At 52.1% G+C, this 15,749-nt stretch overlaps 5 protein-coding genes across 5 annotated transcripts; 3 read left to right on the forward strand and 2 right to left on the reverse strand.

Moving 5' to 3' along the window:
- Positions 1 to 690: 690 nt before the first annotated feature.
- Positions 691 to 3,235, forward strand: N7482_009394 (beta-glucosidase; the record flags this gene model as incomplete). The annotated part of the gene is made up of 3 exons (XM_056691518.1): positions 691 to 794; positions 852 to 1,911; positions 1,979 to 3,235. 3 exons carry the CDS (start codon positions 691 to 693, stop codon positions 3,233 to 3,235), a joined length of 2,421 nt encoding a protein of 806 aa, XP_056539224.1.
- Positions 3,236 to 3,579: 344 nt separating this feature from the next.
- N7482_009395 (uncharacterized protein) lies at positions 3,580 to 4,048 on the forward strand (the record flags this gene model as incomplete). The annotated part of the gene is made up of 2 exons (XM_056691519.1): positions 3,580 to 3,803; positions 3,895 to 4,048. The coding sequence occupies 2 exons, from the start codon at positions 3,580 to 3,582 to the stop codon at positions 4,046 to 4,048; spliced, it is 378 nt and encodes a 125-aa protein (XP_056539225.1).
- A 2,414-nt stretch (positions 4,049 to 6,462) lies between these two features.
- On the reverse strand, positions 6,463 to 6,801 carry N7482_009396 (uncharacterized protein; the record flags this gene model as incomplete). Its single annotated transcript, XM_056691520.1, has 1 exon — positions 6,463 to 6,801. One exon carries the CDS (start codon positions 6,799 to 6,801, stop codon positions 6,463 to 6,465), a length of 339 nt encoding a protein of 112 aa, XP_056539226.1.
- Positions 6,802 to 7,246: 445 nt separating this feature from the next.
- On the forward strand, positions 7,247 to 10,340 carry N7482_009397 (uncharacterized protein; the record flags this gene model as incomplete). Its single annotated transcript, XM_056691521.1, has 3 exons — positions 7,247 to 8,742; positions 8,899 to 9,211; positions 9,270 to 10,340. The coding sequence occupies 3 exons, from the start codon at positions 7,247 to 7,249 to the stop codon at positions 10,338 to 10,340; spliced, it is 2,880 nt and encodes a 959-aa protein (XP_056539227.1).
- Positions 10,341 to 12,025: 1,685 nt separating this feature from the next.
- N7482_009398 (uncharacterized protein) lies at positions 12,026 to 15,473 on the reverse strand (the record flags this gene model as incomplete). Its single annotated transcript, XM_056691522.1, has 8 exons — positions 12,026 to 12,272; positions 12,380 to 12,559; positions 12,623 to 13,141; positions 13,197 to 13,523; positions 13,701 to 14,259; positions 14,319 to 14,870; positions 15,010 to 15,217; positions 15,267 to 15,473. 8 exons carry the CDS (start codon positions 15,471 to 15,473, stop codon positions 12,026 to 12,028), a joined length of 2,799 nt encoding a protein of 932 aa, XP_056539228.1.
- Positions 15,474 to 15,749: the final 276 nt, after the last annotated feature.

The following is a 15,749-nucleotide window of genomic DNA, read 5'->3' on the forward strand; positions in this document are numbered from 1 at the left end:
AACAGAGTCGTCTGTCTGTCTGTCTGTCAGCCAGTCTAGCAGCAGGTCGAATGCAACGTGGGATTATGCTTGCTTCTTCAAGCAAATATCGTCGAGAGATCCGAGCTGGTATGGATAACCCGCGATTGACCCCCGAGATGCTTCTGCTATTGTGGAGCTTCGCGAATTGTGACCGCCGCCACTAGTTATGAAGGGTCTGAACTTTGCGGAGCTCTCGAGATGGCAGGCCAATAGGGATGCTTCCTAGGCCATGCTCGGAGAAACAGCCTAGGGCATGCGCATGGGCACTCTTCCGCCCTTGGTCATCGTGACCCAGGACGCGACAATGCTCGACGCGATATAAGAATGTGATGGAGCCCCAGTTCTCGCGTTGATCCCATATTTACCCTCGGCACCTTGAGTACAAGAGACCGGCTCGAGACAGACAACGGACGTGGCTCGACAAGCTCGGTCGACAACAACCAGCACCTGAAGCATGCAGGGCTCTACCATTCTGCTGGCCTTTGCGTCATGGGCTGGCCAGTTTGCAGCCGCGGCGCAACTTGTGGAAGAACACCAAGTTCGTCATCAAGTCAACTAACGTCTTCCAAGTTGACCGATTAAGCTAACTGCTGTGCTCTACAGCCACAGATGCTGCATGGAACACAAGTGAACGAATGGTTCTCGGAGCCTTTCTACCCATCACCATGGATGAACCCTCGTGCCGAGGGCTGGGAGGTCGCATACCAGAAAGCCCACGACTTTGTGTCGCAGCTTACACTCATGGAGAAGATCAATCTGACCACCGGTGTTGGGTAAGTCTCCCTGGCTGCTCCTGGTTTGATTTTCAAACAGCCCCTGACTCTGTGAAGCTGGGCCAATGGTCCTTGTGTAGGAAACACTGGGTCGATTCCTCGACTTGGATTTAAGGGCTTCTGTACCCAGGACTCACCCCAAGGTGTTCGATTCGCCGACTACACCTCCGCTTTCACATCCAGCCAAATGGCGGCCGCCACTTTCGACCGCTCGATTCTTTACCAACGAGGCCGTGCCATGGCACAGGAGCACAAGGGAAAGGGCGTCACGGTGCAACTGGGGCCTGTTGCCGGTCCTTTAGGTCGTACGCCGGAGGGCGGCCGGAACTGGGAGGGGTTCTCCCCCGACCCCGTCTTGACCGGTGTCGCTATGGCCGAGACTATCAAGGGCATACAGGACACTGGGGTGATTGCTTGTGCCAAACACTACATTGGGAATGAGCAGGAACATTTCCGTCAGGCCGGCGAGGCTACGGGCCACGGCTACACTATCTCGGATTCGATTTCTTCCAACATCGAGGATCGCGCTATGCATGAGTTGTATCTATGGCCTTTTGCCGATGCGGTTCGCGCTGGTGTAGGGTCTTTCATGTGTTCATACTCGCAGATTAACAACTCCTACGGATGCCAGAATAGTTACACTCTGAACAAGCTTCTGAAAAGCGAGTTGGGCTTCCAAGGATTTGTTATGAGTGATTGGAGTGCGCAACATTCTGGGGTATCGTCCGCTTTGGCCGGTCTGGATATGTCGATGCCGGGCGATACCGTTTTCGACTCTGGCCTGAGCTTCTGGGGCTCCAACCTTACGGTTGCAGTTCTGAACGGCACGGTGCCCGAGTGGCGCCTCGATGATATGGTTATGCGTATGATGGCAGCGTACTTCAAGGTTGGCCTCACCATTGAGGACCAACCGGACGTGAACTTTAACTCCTGGACCTCTGGCACCGACGGCTACAAATATGCTTATGGCAAGGAAGATTACGAGCAGGTCAACTGGCATGTCGATGTCCGTGGCGATCACGCGAAGCTTATCCGCGAAACTGCAGCAAAGGGCACTATCCTGCTGAAGAACAACTTCGGTGCCCTTCCCCTTAAGGCTCCCAAATTCGTGGCTGTTGTGGGTGAGGATGCTGGGCCGAATCCCAAGGGACCCAACGGCTGTGGAGATCGTGGCTGTGACCAAGGCACGCTCGCGATGGGATGGGGATCTGGATCCACCCAATTCCCCTACCTGGTTACCCCCCGACTCTGCCATTCAGTCCAAGGTTCTGGAGTACGGGGGCCGCTATGAAAGCATTCTCGATAATTATGACGGCGATGCCATCTCCTCCCTTGTGTCGCAGCCAGATGCCACCTGCATCGTGTTTGGCAATGCTGACTCTGGCGAAGGCTACATCACGGTCGACACCAACTGGGGTGACCGCAACAACCTGACTTTCTGGCAGAATGCGGACCAGGTGATCCAGACGGTTAGCTCTGTGTGTAACAACACCATTGTTGTTTTGCACTCCGGCGGTCCTGTGCTGTTAAATGATCTGTACGAGCACCCGAACATCACCGCGATCGTCTGGGCAGGCCTGCCCGGCGAGGAGTCTGGAAACGCACTGGTCGATATTCTCTGGGGCAAGGTCAATCCCGCCGGTCGCTCTCCCTTTACCTGGGCCAAGCATCGGAAGGACTATGGGGTCGACATTATGTATGAGCCCAACAACGGCCAGCGGCCGCCTCAGCAGGACTTCACCGAGGGCATCTATCTCGATTACCGCCACTTCGACCAAGCGGGGATCGACCCGATTTATGAATTCGGGTATGGCCTGTCCTACACCACGTTCGAATACTCCGATCTCCGAGTCGTGAAGAAGCATGTCCGCTCCTACAGCCCCGCGACCGGTACCACGGCGCATGCACCTGCGATGGGACAGCCCCCCAGCGAGGACCTCCAGACCTACGGGTTCCCCGCGGCATACAAGTACATCAAGGCCTTCATCTACCCCTACCTCAACAGCACAGATTCCCTGCGCGCCGCATCCCAAGACCCCGACTACGGCAGCACAGACTTCATTCCACCGTTCGCGCTGGATGGCTCGCCGCAGCCCGTCAACCCAGCCGGGGACCCGGTCTCGAGCGGCGGCAACGAGATGCTCTACGACGAGCTGTACGAAGTCACCGCGCAGATCACCAACACGGGCGACGTAGCCGGCGACGAGGTTGTCCAGCTCTACGTGGACCTTGGAGGCGACAACCCACCCCGCCAACTGAGAGACTTTGCCCGGATGTATCTGCTGCCCGGGCAGACCTTGACGTTCCGGGCTACGCTCACTCGCCGGGATTTGAGTAACTGGGACGTGAAGTCGCAGAACTGGCTTGTTTCACCTTGGCCGAAGAGCGTGTACGTTGGACGGTCCAGTCGGAATTTGCCGTTGAGTTCTCGGCTGGAGTAATGTTAAATGTCCCCGCGACGTAATTCGGGCGGTTGTCGTGCCATAGTAATTGTGACGAATGTATATTACCAAAGCCATGGCATGGATGTCCTCGAGATCCTCTTATCAAGTAGTCTGGGTGGGTATAAACAAAGTCGCGCACGCCCCCGTCCGGCCCCACCGAACGCGGGGGATCGCAGAATTTCGCAAACTCGCCGAGTCGATCAACCAAGACTAGGCCGGGATGGCATCATTTCCCCCAACAATTCACGACACTCGCATGACTCCGATACCCAGTTGAGGCCACTTGGCGTCCTGGACCTAAACAAACCCTGTCTTCCCCATCGACCCGATCGCCGCCCTCCATGCCCATCATCCGCAATTTCACCCTCCCGGGCTCTGCACAGCTCCTCGAGCTGCCTGCGGCCCCTAGCGCCAAGCTCTTCCTTGCATTCGTCTCCGGAGACGACCCCATCACCAAACAAGCATGGTGCCCTGACGTTCGTGCCGCGCTGCCGCACATCGATGCCGCGTTTACGGCGGCCGACGCGCCGACAGTAGCGATTGTCCCCGTGGGACAGAAACCGGAGTACGTGTCGAGGTGGACGTTCCACTCCGCAGTCACGCCTCAACCGTAAGGAATGTTCATGTCCTGGACTAACGCCTGTTTCCAGATGGAGAGATCCCAATAATATCTACCGCACGCAGTGGAAGGTCAACAATGTTCCGGCACTGGTGCGTTATCAGCTGGTCAACGGCCATGTCTCGGAGGCCGGACGGTTGATTGAGGCAGAGATCTTGGATAACGCGAAGCTACGGGCTTTCCTCGCTTGACCCCCTGGCGTTGCCGGTTATGTTTCCTGTGACTTGAGATAGAATATTCACCAAGATCGGGGGTTCCCTCTACTCTACATGGTACTTATGTGCACGACCATCCAGATATCTCGAACGGACCTCCCGTCATAATATGTGCAATGACAGCCATCTCCATCTCCTCGAGTGCCAGCCCTTTATTCTCGCATAAAAAGAATGTCATCAAATATTGTAGGCATTGGGCCAGAACCCAGGCTCGGCTGCATCTCTCTCAATGAGGGTTTGGGGGGCGTCGGTGTTTGTTAGGCTCATGACTGCCGTTTTTCATGCCTATTTCCTGGGACTAGTGGATGTCATATCCTATTATGAAAAGCTGAGCCCTACTATATCAACTACTCCGGAGTATGATGGTACGGAAAGGTACGGAAAGGTACGGTACGTTGTGAGGTCGCTCTTTGTAGATTGACTTAGCTCCTGGACATCATATTGGGGATTTCGACCGACGATTCGTATATTTCAGCAGTTATCAATAGTAGTATCTAATCTAGAATCGAATATAGAGCTCAATCGAAGCCACAAAATAGGACTTTAGGCTATGTAGTACAGACGTATCTGGAAACCTGCGATTTTGTAACCACTTAGACCACGACATTGCTATTCCTTGGCACAATCAGTGGTATTCAAGGTAGACACGAGGTCAGATCGACGAACATGAACATGAAAACATAGTCGGACTCCGAAGTCTCAGCCCAGCCTTAGAAGGAACATGACCGAGTTTGGAACCGGCCGCGGTTTGGTCCGGGTGGGTAACTAGGTAACAGAGCTTGCCCTTTATAGGAAGTACTAACACCAAGTTGGCGTCTGTCTGACTTAATGACTAACGCATGTCGCAAAGTTACCGGCCCTTAAGGCAGGCTATCGCCTTTGTGTAGACGATTCCCTTTGTCCCACCGTCTTCTAACTATCGCATACTCGAATTTTACCGGCTTCTGAGATTATGGCTTCAATAGAGCCGCATAAGATTTTCTTGATAACCGAGATCCTGGATATGATTTTAATCCAGACCGATATGCAAACATTACTCACATCGGCCCAAAGAGTGTGCCATCGATGGCATGATCTAATTCAAGATTCGGCCGATCTACAAGCCGCCCTATTCTTTAAGCCCGTGAGATACACTCTACCACACGGGACACCAGGTATTCGCAACCCATTACTAGACAAGCATATATGGCCATGGTTCTGCTCAAAACAGGCACAAAGTTGGGGAGCACCTAAAGTTAGAGAGATCAAGATACCACCGGTTGATCCTCAGGTTAACGAACGCTTTCTCCGAAAAGAAGCTAATTGGGCTCGGATGTTGTTTCAGCAACCTCCTCGGTCTTGTATCGGGCTAGTGGAGAAAGATGGAGGGGTAGTATATGGACCCGCATACACAGAAGTGAAAGTCAGGAACGGAGATCATTTACGAATTGGCGATCTAACTCGAGTCGATTCCGATATCGATCTTTCTCCCTTTATTCACCCTTTCTTGGAAGAAGGATTAATCTGGTGGGGAAACTTTTACAACAATGTAGACGAGGACTGGGACTTGGAAGAGTTCCGAGATGGAGTGCAGATGCATTCAAGAATCGACAGGAGCCAGGTCGCTTACGCTACCTCTATATATCGAAGGGATTGTGATATTGTTATTTTCACTCTTAATTGCGACCGAGTTCGAGGGGGAAAACGACATATGCCACCCTTTGATGATAGGAATTCCGTTGTTGAACTGTATTTGTGGCTGTGGGACCTCGGGATGACTCTTGTGCCGGGGCAGATTTCTATTCCAATGCCTTTAAACTAGGTACTCTCGACGTTTCACACCTTGGAAGGAAGGTGTGATCAATCGATGGAATTTGCTATCAACCAATCAATCAAAATTCATCGGCCTGACTTAGCTTTCTTTACATACAGGTGACAGGTGCTATGCGGTGTATCTTGCAATGGTCCACAAACGTCCCTCATCGCCCGCGAAATGTTACAAAGGGGAGAGGGGGGTAAAGGTTGGAAGATGACCGATAGGGTCGTGGTAGCTGGACAGTAAGAGACGAGAATTCATAGAGGCTAAAGGACTATGACATATCGCTTATCCCATATATCGTTTATACCGGGAATGATCTTCTCAAAGATGGCTCTTAAATATGATACCTTGGCGTTATAACTATCTAATGTATTCTCCAAGGCACCGTAGACCTCTCCAGAGAGTATATCCTTTCTCGATCTAAGGTTTGTCGGGCTTTACGCTGGGGCGAAAATCAATGCTAAATAGTACACCTACAGCGGAGTCATCCAACTGCACTGGGTGGTAGACAGTGGGGACAAATCCCATAATGCGCAGACAGGAAGACGGTCAAGAAGACGGTCAAGAAGATAGTTAGAGAGGACATACGATTTTAGCCGTGGCCGTACTCGATGTTGCTCCTGATCACATATATATCCCGCTCCTCGTCCTCGTCAATCTTCAGGAACCCGTTCGAACCCAGGTTGTTGCTCAGGATCATGTACGGCCTCCAGCTCCCGATCATGCTCAGGCTGATGGCGTTGCCCGCGCACGTATACATGCTGAAGCAGTCGTCCTCGTCCAAGAACTTCTTCATGCACTTGCTGCAGTAGCTGATCCCGAACTTGGACTCGGGGGTGAGCTCGAAGAAGCCCTGGTTCGCGATCTCGGTTAGACTCGTCTTCGACACCAAGACCGTCCTCACGCACAGGATGCAGGTCACGCTATACATACTAGAGGGGATGTAAACAAAGGAAACCGCGACCCCCCACATATCCTAATATCTCCTCACTTCTTTTTCTTCCTCTTCTTCTTCCTCCTCCCTCGTGCGTCCGTTCCTTCGAGGTCCGACTTCCCGTTGTGCGTCTTTTTTCACCGTATGTCATCCTGTTGTGCGTTTTCCTGTCCTTTGCCGTCCTCCCTGAGGTTCGGTTCTTTTTTCTCCCCTTCTTCTCCCTCTTCTTCTCCGTCTACTCCGAGATTCGGTCTTCTGCTCTCCCCTTCTCCCCTATCTTCTCCGTCCTCTCCGAGGTTCGGTCTTTTTCCCCTCTTCTTCTCCTCTGCTCTAAGCAGTAAGTCATCCTGTCATCTTGGTTCTTTGAGCGCGTCTAACGGTTATTGAATCAGAAATAGCGTCCAAAACCAATGTCCCGGACTTCCTCAACCGTCCTTTCGGAATGGATTACCCAAAGGAGCTCCACGGCCAACTGAAGAGGAAGCGGCATTGCACCGTATCAGTTAGCGGAGGCAATGAGCATATCCGCGCGTTCTTAAAGATCTGCTTAGATTCTCAGCAGCCAAGACTAGATCTTCGTATTGGTGATGCGCACCTTGTCTTTCCGGCAACCCAGACAGAAATGGATCTGGTCACCAAGGGCGTCTCCGCCAAGTCTGATGCCTTCATTCAGGCAAACCAGAAGGCTGCTCTTCCGGAGATGAAGAACGATCACATGGGGTGCTTTCTTGAGTTGAGCCCGTCTGCTGAACCTATCTGCGCTGGCCCGTTCTGGAAATTGGGACCCGAAGACATGATCCGATGGAAGAAGCTCCAACAGATCGAATGGTCGGGCAAAAAAGTGTTTATCTGGATCTCCCATCCCATCAAGGACCTTGCTGTTTTTAAGGAGGTTCGAGCCTATATGATCAAGATCGTGAAGCTTGTCCGGGAAAGTTTTGCCGCCGGTGGTGAGCCACATCCGTTCTGGTTTGCCGAGCAGAATCCTCTTCCGAAAGAAGGGACCGCAAATCGTCGACCCAAGATGCTATGGCTCTTTAACGCTGAAGGGGATTACAACACCTTGGAGACACCCGACTCTTTCTTCCTGGATGATCGGGACCGCCGTGAAAGACTGGTAGAAGCTGCGGTAATCGAACAGCATGTACAATGGGCCATGTACGACGGTGTCTTCCAAACCGGCCAGAAACACCAGGCGTCCTTGGAGCTTGTTACTCCCAAAGAGAATACCTGGAAGCTACATATCTGGATGAATGCCGATCCGAAGCCAGCACCACCAGAGGGCATTCCGGCTAAGTACGAGATCGACATCAACCCGTTTCCAGGCAAAGATTCAAAGCCATTCGTGGGTCAGGGCATCTGCGTAGGCTCTGGTCTAGCGGACTTCGCGATCTTAACTCGGGCCCAACTGACTCCTACTCTAAATGGACAAAGTCGGCAGATTGAGGTAACCGTCAAAGTCAACCTGAAGTCGAGCAATGCACAGATCGAAGCCCTCGTCTATGCAGGAAGAGCGACCAGTTTCGGCGATTCCACCAAGCATGATGGAAATGGATTCTCCATGCAGCGCACGATCCTAGCCCATAGATCGGAGCTGGACCCCAGCAACCCCCACTACTTCGAGATCAACTGCAAGGAGTGTTCGATCGTTCCAGGTCCACAACAGCTTGAGCGAGTAGATTACATCCTCAACAGGTATCCTCTCGACCCATCGCAGAAGAGCGCTGTCGACAAGGCCCTCTTCAAGGTTGTAGCAGGAATCCACCTGATCAAAGGACCACCGGGTACTGGCAAAACCCGGACAATTTTGGTCATGACGCTCATCCTTGCAAGCCTGGACCTCAGAGTCCTGATCTGCGGTGGCTCAGATACGGCTGTAGACAACCTGCTGCACACGTTCCACCTCGCTTTAAAGGAGGATGCGAGGCTTAGAGGCTGGTGTGGAAGATACTGTCGCTTCAGAACCTCAGCGTACCAAATGGCAGTCCTTCGCCGTGCAAGTGTTGAAGGACATTTGAATGAACTTTGAGGTCCCATTACTCCTGTTGAAGCTGATATCCAGGACTGTCAGATTGAGTCTTTGGTCGTCCAAAGGGCCAAGGAACTCTATAGGGCTCAACCACAAAATAAGGCTGAACAACAAGCCAAGAAGCTGATCGACATGCTGGATGACGATCGCCCAAGGGTCCTGGGACGTGATGAGACCAAAGCCCTGGTCAAGTGCTATGAGGATGTTCTGGCCCTGATAATCGGCAAGTGCAAAGTCGTGGCCACAACACTTAACAGTCCGGGCGAAGAGGCGTTGCGCATCAGCAAGTTCGAGCCATTCGCCTTGTTGTGTGATGAGGCTGGCCAGTGCCTCGAGGCGGACACGATGATCGCGATGAACTGGCAGTCGCTGCGCCTAGTATGTCTGATCGGGGGGCGCCGATCAAATCCCGCCGACCGTCATCTCGGGCCGAGAGAACGAATGGACCAAGTACCATGGCCGGTCACTGATGGCCCGGCTCGAGTGGTGCTACCCACTCAGCACTCTCGAGGTGAACTACCGATGCCACCCCGACATCTTGGCTTGGTCCGCCCAGGCAATCTATCGCGGCAAGATCGCCGCAAGCCCTATTAACAGCGCACCTGATCGCGTGGGTAATGCCTGGGATAGCTTTACGGCATCTCGACACCACTTCAAAGTGCAAAAGCTTATCCGAAAGCGGAGGCTTCTGATCAACGCCCCTGGAAAGGCTTTCCAGCCCCCTGGCAGTACCTCTTGGCAGAATGACGACCACATTAACGTCGTCATCGATCTTTTAAGAGCCCTGTATGCGCATGGGTCCACTGGGAATCGGATCCTGCCCCAGGACGTCATGCTGATATGCCCCTACAAGGCGCAGGTGAAACGCGTAGTCGAGCGTTTCGGGGCCGAGGGCGTCCAGTACCACCGGTGCCTCACGGTGGATTCTGCCCAAGGGTCGGAGTCAAATGTTGTGCTTTTTATGCTCACGAAGCCACGAACCAACTCCGTGACGGAGGTCGGATTCCTTTCTGACTACCGGCGGCTAAACGTAGCCTTGACTAGGGCGAAAAAGCTTATGGTTGCGGTCGGAAACTTGACCATTGGGAATGCCGACTTCGTGAGGAAGGCCAGTGGTGGGAGTTCCCGTTACCTTGCCGGTTTCCTGAAGGATGTCATTGAAAAGCGGGATGTTCTGAACTGGGTAGGGGCGGAGACGGTTGAAAGGGTCGTCGGCTCCAACTTGCAACAGCAGATGCCTGCCTCAAGCCCGGCCCTGCGACCCAAGGTGGTGCCTCCCCCGGCCGGCATGGCTAGCATGGAAACTGCATTGGCCGCCAATGCTGAGTACCGCGACCTTGTGCAGGAACGGGCACGTCTTGCTGTCGAGAAAGGGGAGCTTGACCGGTCCAGGATCGAACTCGACGCCTTGGAAGCCGGGGTGCTTCAGAGGATTGCCGCCAATGCCCGTGACTTGGAGGAATACGAGGTGATGTGGAAGCGGAAGTTGGAAGGGGACCATCCGTAGTAGTGGCACTAACGGTCATTCTCTGGAATTAAACTGCGTTCTGATCCTTTGCTTTATCCTCTGTTGTAGTGGCTGCATCTACCCCGATAAATGGATATCGAGAAGAGAATTATAGGTTCTTCCTGACTATCTTCCGCACTATCTTCGCGCCATTTTGCTTTCATCCTCGTTAATCTATATATAATCTACATCTTCGCTCGTAGGGGTAGGAGTAGGGATTGGTGGAGGTGTATGTGGAGATGTTGGTGGATGAATACGAGCATAGGCGTGGCCTATAGAGTAGTATTCATGACGGCTCACGACAAGGCTACATAAGGGTGTTGAATTAATGATTAGGATCATGGGAGTAATAGCAAAAGAAAAAGCAAGTTCGCCCTATTCGATATACGGGCTTCGTCCTTGCGGGTTGGCCGACCTCGCTTGCAGCCGAAAGGGTACAGATCCAGGATAGAACCCGACTGACGAACTCCGCTTTGCCGGTTGCAAAGATCTCGCTCTCTCTCGTTCAGGTGGTGGTGATTATAGAGCAAACTTCGGGACTCCCTGCTCCTCACTGACAGGGCGAATCGGTAGTCGGGGTGGAGTACCTATCCGCGGAGCTGCTGGCGACCGACCGCGAGAAACTTGTCTCTTGCCCGGTACAGTCGTTTTAGTCCCTGAGGGAATCAGAAAGATCATCTTCTGAATCCAGGGCCGTGCAGGAACTTTGGGTCCCAAACAGTGGTGTTCAGGGTGTTCAGGGTGAAAGGGCTGAAGGGCTGAAGAGTAAAGCGGCAAGGGCAATCGAATCAGAAAAACCAAAAAGCAAAGATAAATAAAAACATACAACAGCCATACTATGGCCCCGCATGCGCCTCCGGGACGACGAATGGCTCCCCGATCTTTTCATAATCGGGCTCGCCGGGCCAGCTATCGTTCATATAAGTTTCATGCCTCACTTTGATCCAATATGGGAGGCTTACTAGGTCGGGAGGACAGCGCCTAGCCCGCGAGATGTTGCTTGGCGGGTGATTTGCCATTCAGAGAGCTGCGAGGGGTCCTGAGGGGGATCGGGGGGTGCTCTGGGTTGGAGCAGGGGTTGGATCTTGAGGCTGTTGCCCGGTCGAATCCCAGGTAGTATCCATCTTGGTGATGTTTGAAGAAAGGTTGGAGATGTAAAAGGTAGATGGTGGATGGAAAGGGAGAGAGGAGATAAGAGATATGAGGTTGAAGATGGAAGGTTGAAGATGGAGGGTTGAAGATGGAAGGTTGAAGATGGAAGGTTGAAGATGGAAGGTTGAAGATGGAAGGTTGAAGATGGAAGGTTGACGAGTGTTGACTTGAGGGCCACGGTGATCTGCCTGATTAAACCAAACTTCTAATTACTCCCCCTCTTACACCTCTGAGACCTACAATCTACATCTACCCTTATCCACCGACGGTACGTAACGACTATAAAGCACTAAGGAAGAAGCTCACAGCTAGTCAGTCATGAATCTCGATCATTCCGATGCACCTCGACCTTACTACGACCCTACGGATGCACCTCGACCCCTTACCAGAAGAGATAGGGAGGGGCCTGCTGATGGAGATGAAAGAAGAACGATGCCTAGATGAACTCCACCACAGGATCCTCGAACATGCATGGCTTCATTAGATTAACGTAGCGGAGTAGGAACACGCAAGTCCGATCATCACCGTGTAGTTCAGCGATGGCAGTAAAGCACAAAACGCTCAAAATGCTCATCCGTCAAGGCATCAGCATCAGCATCAGCGATGACAGAAGTGTCCAACGCAGAAAGACCCTTGATGACCTCTTGCAGAAGGCCATCTCCTTCCTCAAAAGAGCCGATTTCTTTGAAGGCCTTGGACAGAGCAAACTTGGACCGCAGCACAGCACCGGTCTGAGCTTCACAATCATTAAGAATTCGTACGGCGGATTGGAACGATGCACTGATTTCCACGAACCGCGGCAGAGAATCACGTCATCAGCCGTAGGAAAGGATTGGGAAAGGATTGGGACGAGGGCAGGGGACAGGTAGTTGGAGAACTGAACTCACATTGCGCCAGGAATGTCCCCTCTTGCTCGCATCAGGACGCCAATCTGGTGGCAGGTAAAGCCAGTGTAGCGGTGAGAAGGTGCCTTTTGCTGACGGATTTGGAGAGATTGGTTGAAGACCTTAAAGGCCCGTTCGTCCTCCTTCAGGAGCATATATGTTTTGCCAACATTGAAGTGCACGCTAATGAATGATACTTAATTTCCATGAAGCAGAGGGCTGATATATAACCACAGGATGGCTTACATGGCCATGCTGAGACTGTCCTCTCCAAAAGTCTTGCGAGTCCAGTTATCAGCGACCTTGCACCACTCCAAGGACTCTTCCAGGTCACCCTGGAACCGATACGCGATTGACAGGTTTGCAGCCCATATACAGAGGTTGTTATTGTTCTGAAAATTCTCGATCAGGAACTTGTATGCGGCGATGCTGGGCTCGGAAGTACCGCTGTCAGCGAGATGGGATAGACCGATGTTTCCGTCGCCGACCGCCATGCTTTCGATGTCGTAGCTCTGCGCTGTATCATTGTCTATCAGCTTTCGGCGGTGCTCATCTGCCTTTTCAAACCAGAGCCGTCCGTGGTTGGGATGGTTAAGCTCGTACTCAATACTCCCAAGACTGCTGTAAAGGTCAGCCGTCAGACGACACATGTATTGTGGATAATATCCTGGGTAGTTGCATATTGCAGCAGCGTCTTCAAGAACAGTGGAACCCATCTTGACGAGTTCAAGGGCGTCTGTGAAGTTTCCGCGCTCGCAGAGATACCTAGATTTTAGTTTTAGTAAAGCCCCGGGAAAAGATTTGGGAGGCAAGCGCCTACCAGGCGCAGCGACGTATAACTTCGCACAGTAGGACTGGTGGTCGTAAGGAAGATGCAAAGCGAAGGTAGAGGTTGAGTAGTGAGGACAAATGATTGTGGTAGATGGCACACGCATCCCATTCCGCGAGGAGTGGGGCGCCTCCCGGTGTTTTTGGGAAGAGTGCGTTTAGGGAAAACACAGCCCAGTCAAATAGAACCACGAACTTATTCGGATCCAGGGACTGGAGCACAGCTTCACGAATAATTCGATGGCAGCTCAACTGATCGCCTTTGCTGGAACGACTGATCAAAGAGCCGCGAAACAGGATTGAGATGGCCTTGTCAGTGCTGCAACCGGGTCAGGATATTCAATCCAATGTGTTCCAGGGGGGACATACGACTGTCTATTTGCAAACCTGGTTTTCAGACATTCATTCAATTCCGGAAACTCATCACTTGGTCCATTGTACATCCTTGCCTCTTGGTTAGCTTCCCTGTGCCTATACAGGGTGGGGGTCAGCGTACTTATCATCAATGTCCCAGGATTCTATTAGCTCTATCGGTATGCTATCCGGATCAAATAACGCTATGATTTCCATGAGCTCCTTTGCCATTGGGTCGATTTGGGATAGTGTCATTGTCCAAGTGGTGCTAACCGAGGCTTCGTAGGAGGTCGTGTTGGAAGTGTCCTTTTGGAAAAGCAGATTGTGATCGAAATCGGAGTAGTGCTGTAGGAAGATCTGGTATGATGTCGCTATACTGCTTGTGTATCCTCCAATGTTTCGCAACACCAGTGGTAGATGGCCCAATCGGTCTGTGATTATTTGAACCGCTTTCAGTTCCTCGGGGCTCTTCTTTTCCGTGCCAGGGTTGATTTTGAACATGAACTGCACACTTTCATCCTTGGTAAATAATGGGACTTCTATGGCTTGCTGTCCAAAGTGCCGGGCAACCGTTGCATCACGGGTGGTGATTATCACGGATCCATGAGCTCCTCCAGGCCAAAATGGCTGTAAGGTCATTAGGTCATCGACATTGTCGAAGATAAGAAGCCACCGAGGGGCTACCGAACTCGAGCTTGAGCCTGTTTTTTGTCAATCTACTAGTGGCACATTAAGTCAATTAAGTCAGGGCTTGCCAGACCTTGGAAATCAGGCGTCATGAGCCAGCTTTTAAACCGCTTAATCAGCACTGCATCTTGCTGAGGGCCAGACTGTGTATCGTCTTGCATAGCCCGAGCATAGTTGCAGATTGATTCGCGAATTTTCGCCTCAGTCTCTGCTTTGACCCAGAAAATTGCATCAAAATCAGGAGTATGGCGGTATGCGAACTCGAGTGCAACTTGAGTCTTACCCACCCCGCCCAGGCCGACAAGGCTCGTAGTACGCAGCGTGGTTTTTTTCGACGTGCCAGGGTCTAGATGATTGTGCATTTCAATCAATAATTGGTCCCGGAAGCAGAACTGAAAGTTCCGGCTGTAGGGAAAGTCACGAAAGGGAAGCTGTAATGCCATTGTTGTGGTTCGAGTAGCCTGCAGCAGGTGCACGACTTGCTTGTGCTGGGTTTGCTGGGTTTGGTATTTGAGCCAGTCCACCTCCTTCTCCACCGACCTAGTGAGGTCTCTCAATCGCTCTAGGCGGCGATTTGCGAGGAGATTGAACTTATTTGCTGACCGATGCAAGAGAAAGACGTTTTCTGGGGCCCCGTGCAGTCGCGGTCAGCCAAGGAAGATTCCCCTAGTGGGGGCGAGGGGGTGGGGGGTAGAGGGAGAGGGGGGTTTAGGTCTCGTGCCTCAGGCTTCCAGGGGCAGGTAATGTGACACAGAGTCCCTTACTCAGTGGATGTGCACGCAGGAATTTGATCGAATCCTGATAATGAGCAATCAGCTCGGCATAATATACGACAAGTGCTTCCTGGAAGCGGGTGGTGATGCTGCGAGATCCGAACTCCCTCAGATATTCTTGAAAGCGGGGAAGCGCTTGCTCTACCCGCTCCAGCACATCGCTGATCATGTCAACAGTCTCCTGATGTCGATATGCGAGCTAGTGTTCGTGAGTCCAATTGTTGCCGTCCGCTGGTGGCCGGATTTACCTCAAATATTAATGCCAACGGGCCCCACACAAGTGAGGCAATATCATTACTTTGTACGAAGATGGTGATGATCTGAGTAAAAGACCTCAGCTGCGCTACCAAGACGTTTGTCTTCAGCAGGCTTTGAGCGGTGCCGCGAGCCGAGTACTTCGACTTGAGTCCATCGAGATGCTGGAATAGTTTCTCCTGCGACGTCACATTTTCCATCGCCTTGCGCTCTCGATCACTCAAGTGCGCGCTGTAGTAGGCTCTCGCTTGGTCCCATATGTCCGTGAGTTGGTTTTGCATTATTGGTCTTTGCAACAGCAGGTAAGTTGGTGGAGTTTGTGACATGTTTTGGAGCGCTATGGAATGGCTGCCAGTGACGAAAACTTACCATTTATGCGGCTTAGATCACCAACACACTGGTCATGGCAAATATTTAGTGTTCTAGCCTCATCAATGGTGAAGTTTCGCTTATCGCGGACTGCGAAGTGTCTCTTC

The sequence above is a fragment of the Penicillium canariense genome, assembly GCF_028826845.1.
Source record: "Penicillium canariense strain IBT 26290 chromosome Unknown utg000007l_segment0_segment0, whole genome shotgun sequence".
NCBI classification, from domain to species: Eukaryota; Fungi; Ascomycota; class Eurotiomycetes; order Eurotiales; family Aspergillaceae; genus Penicillium; species Penicillium canariense.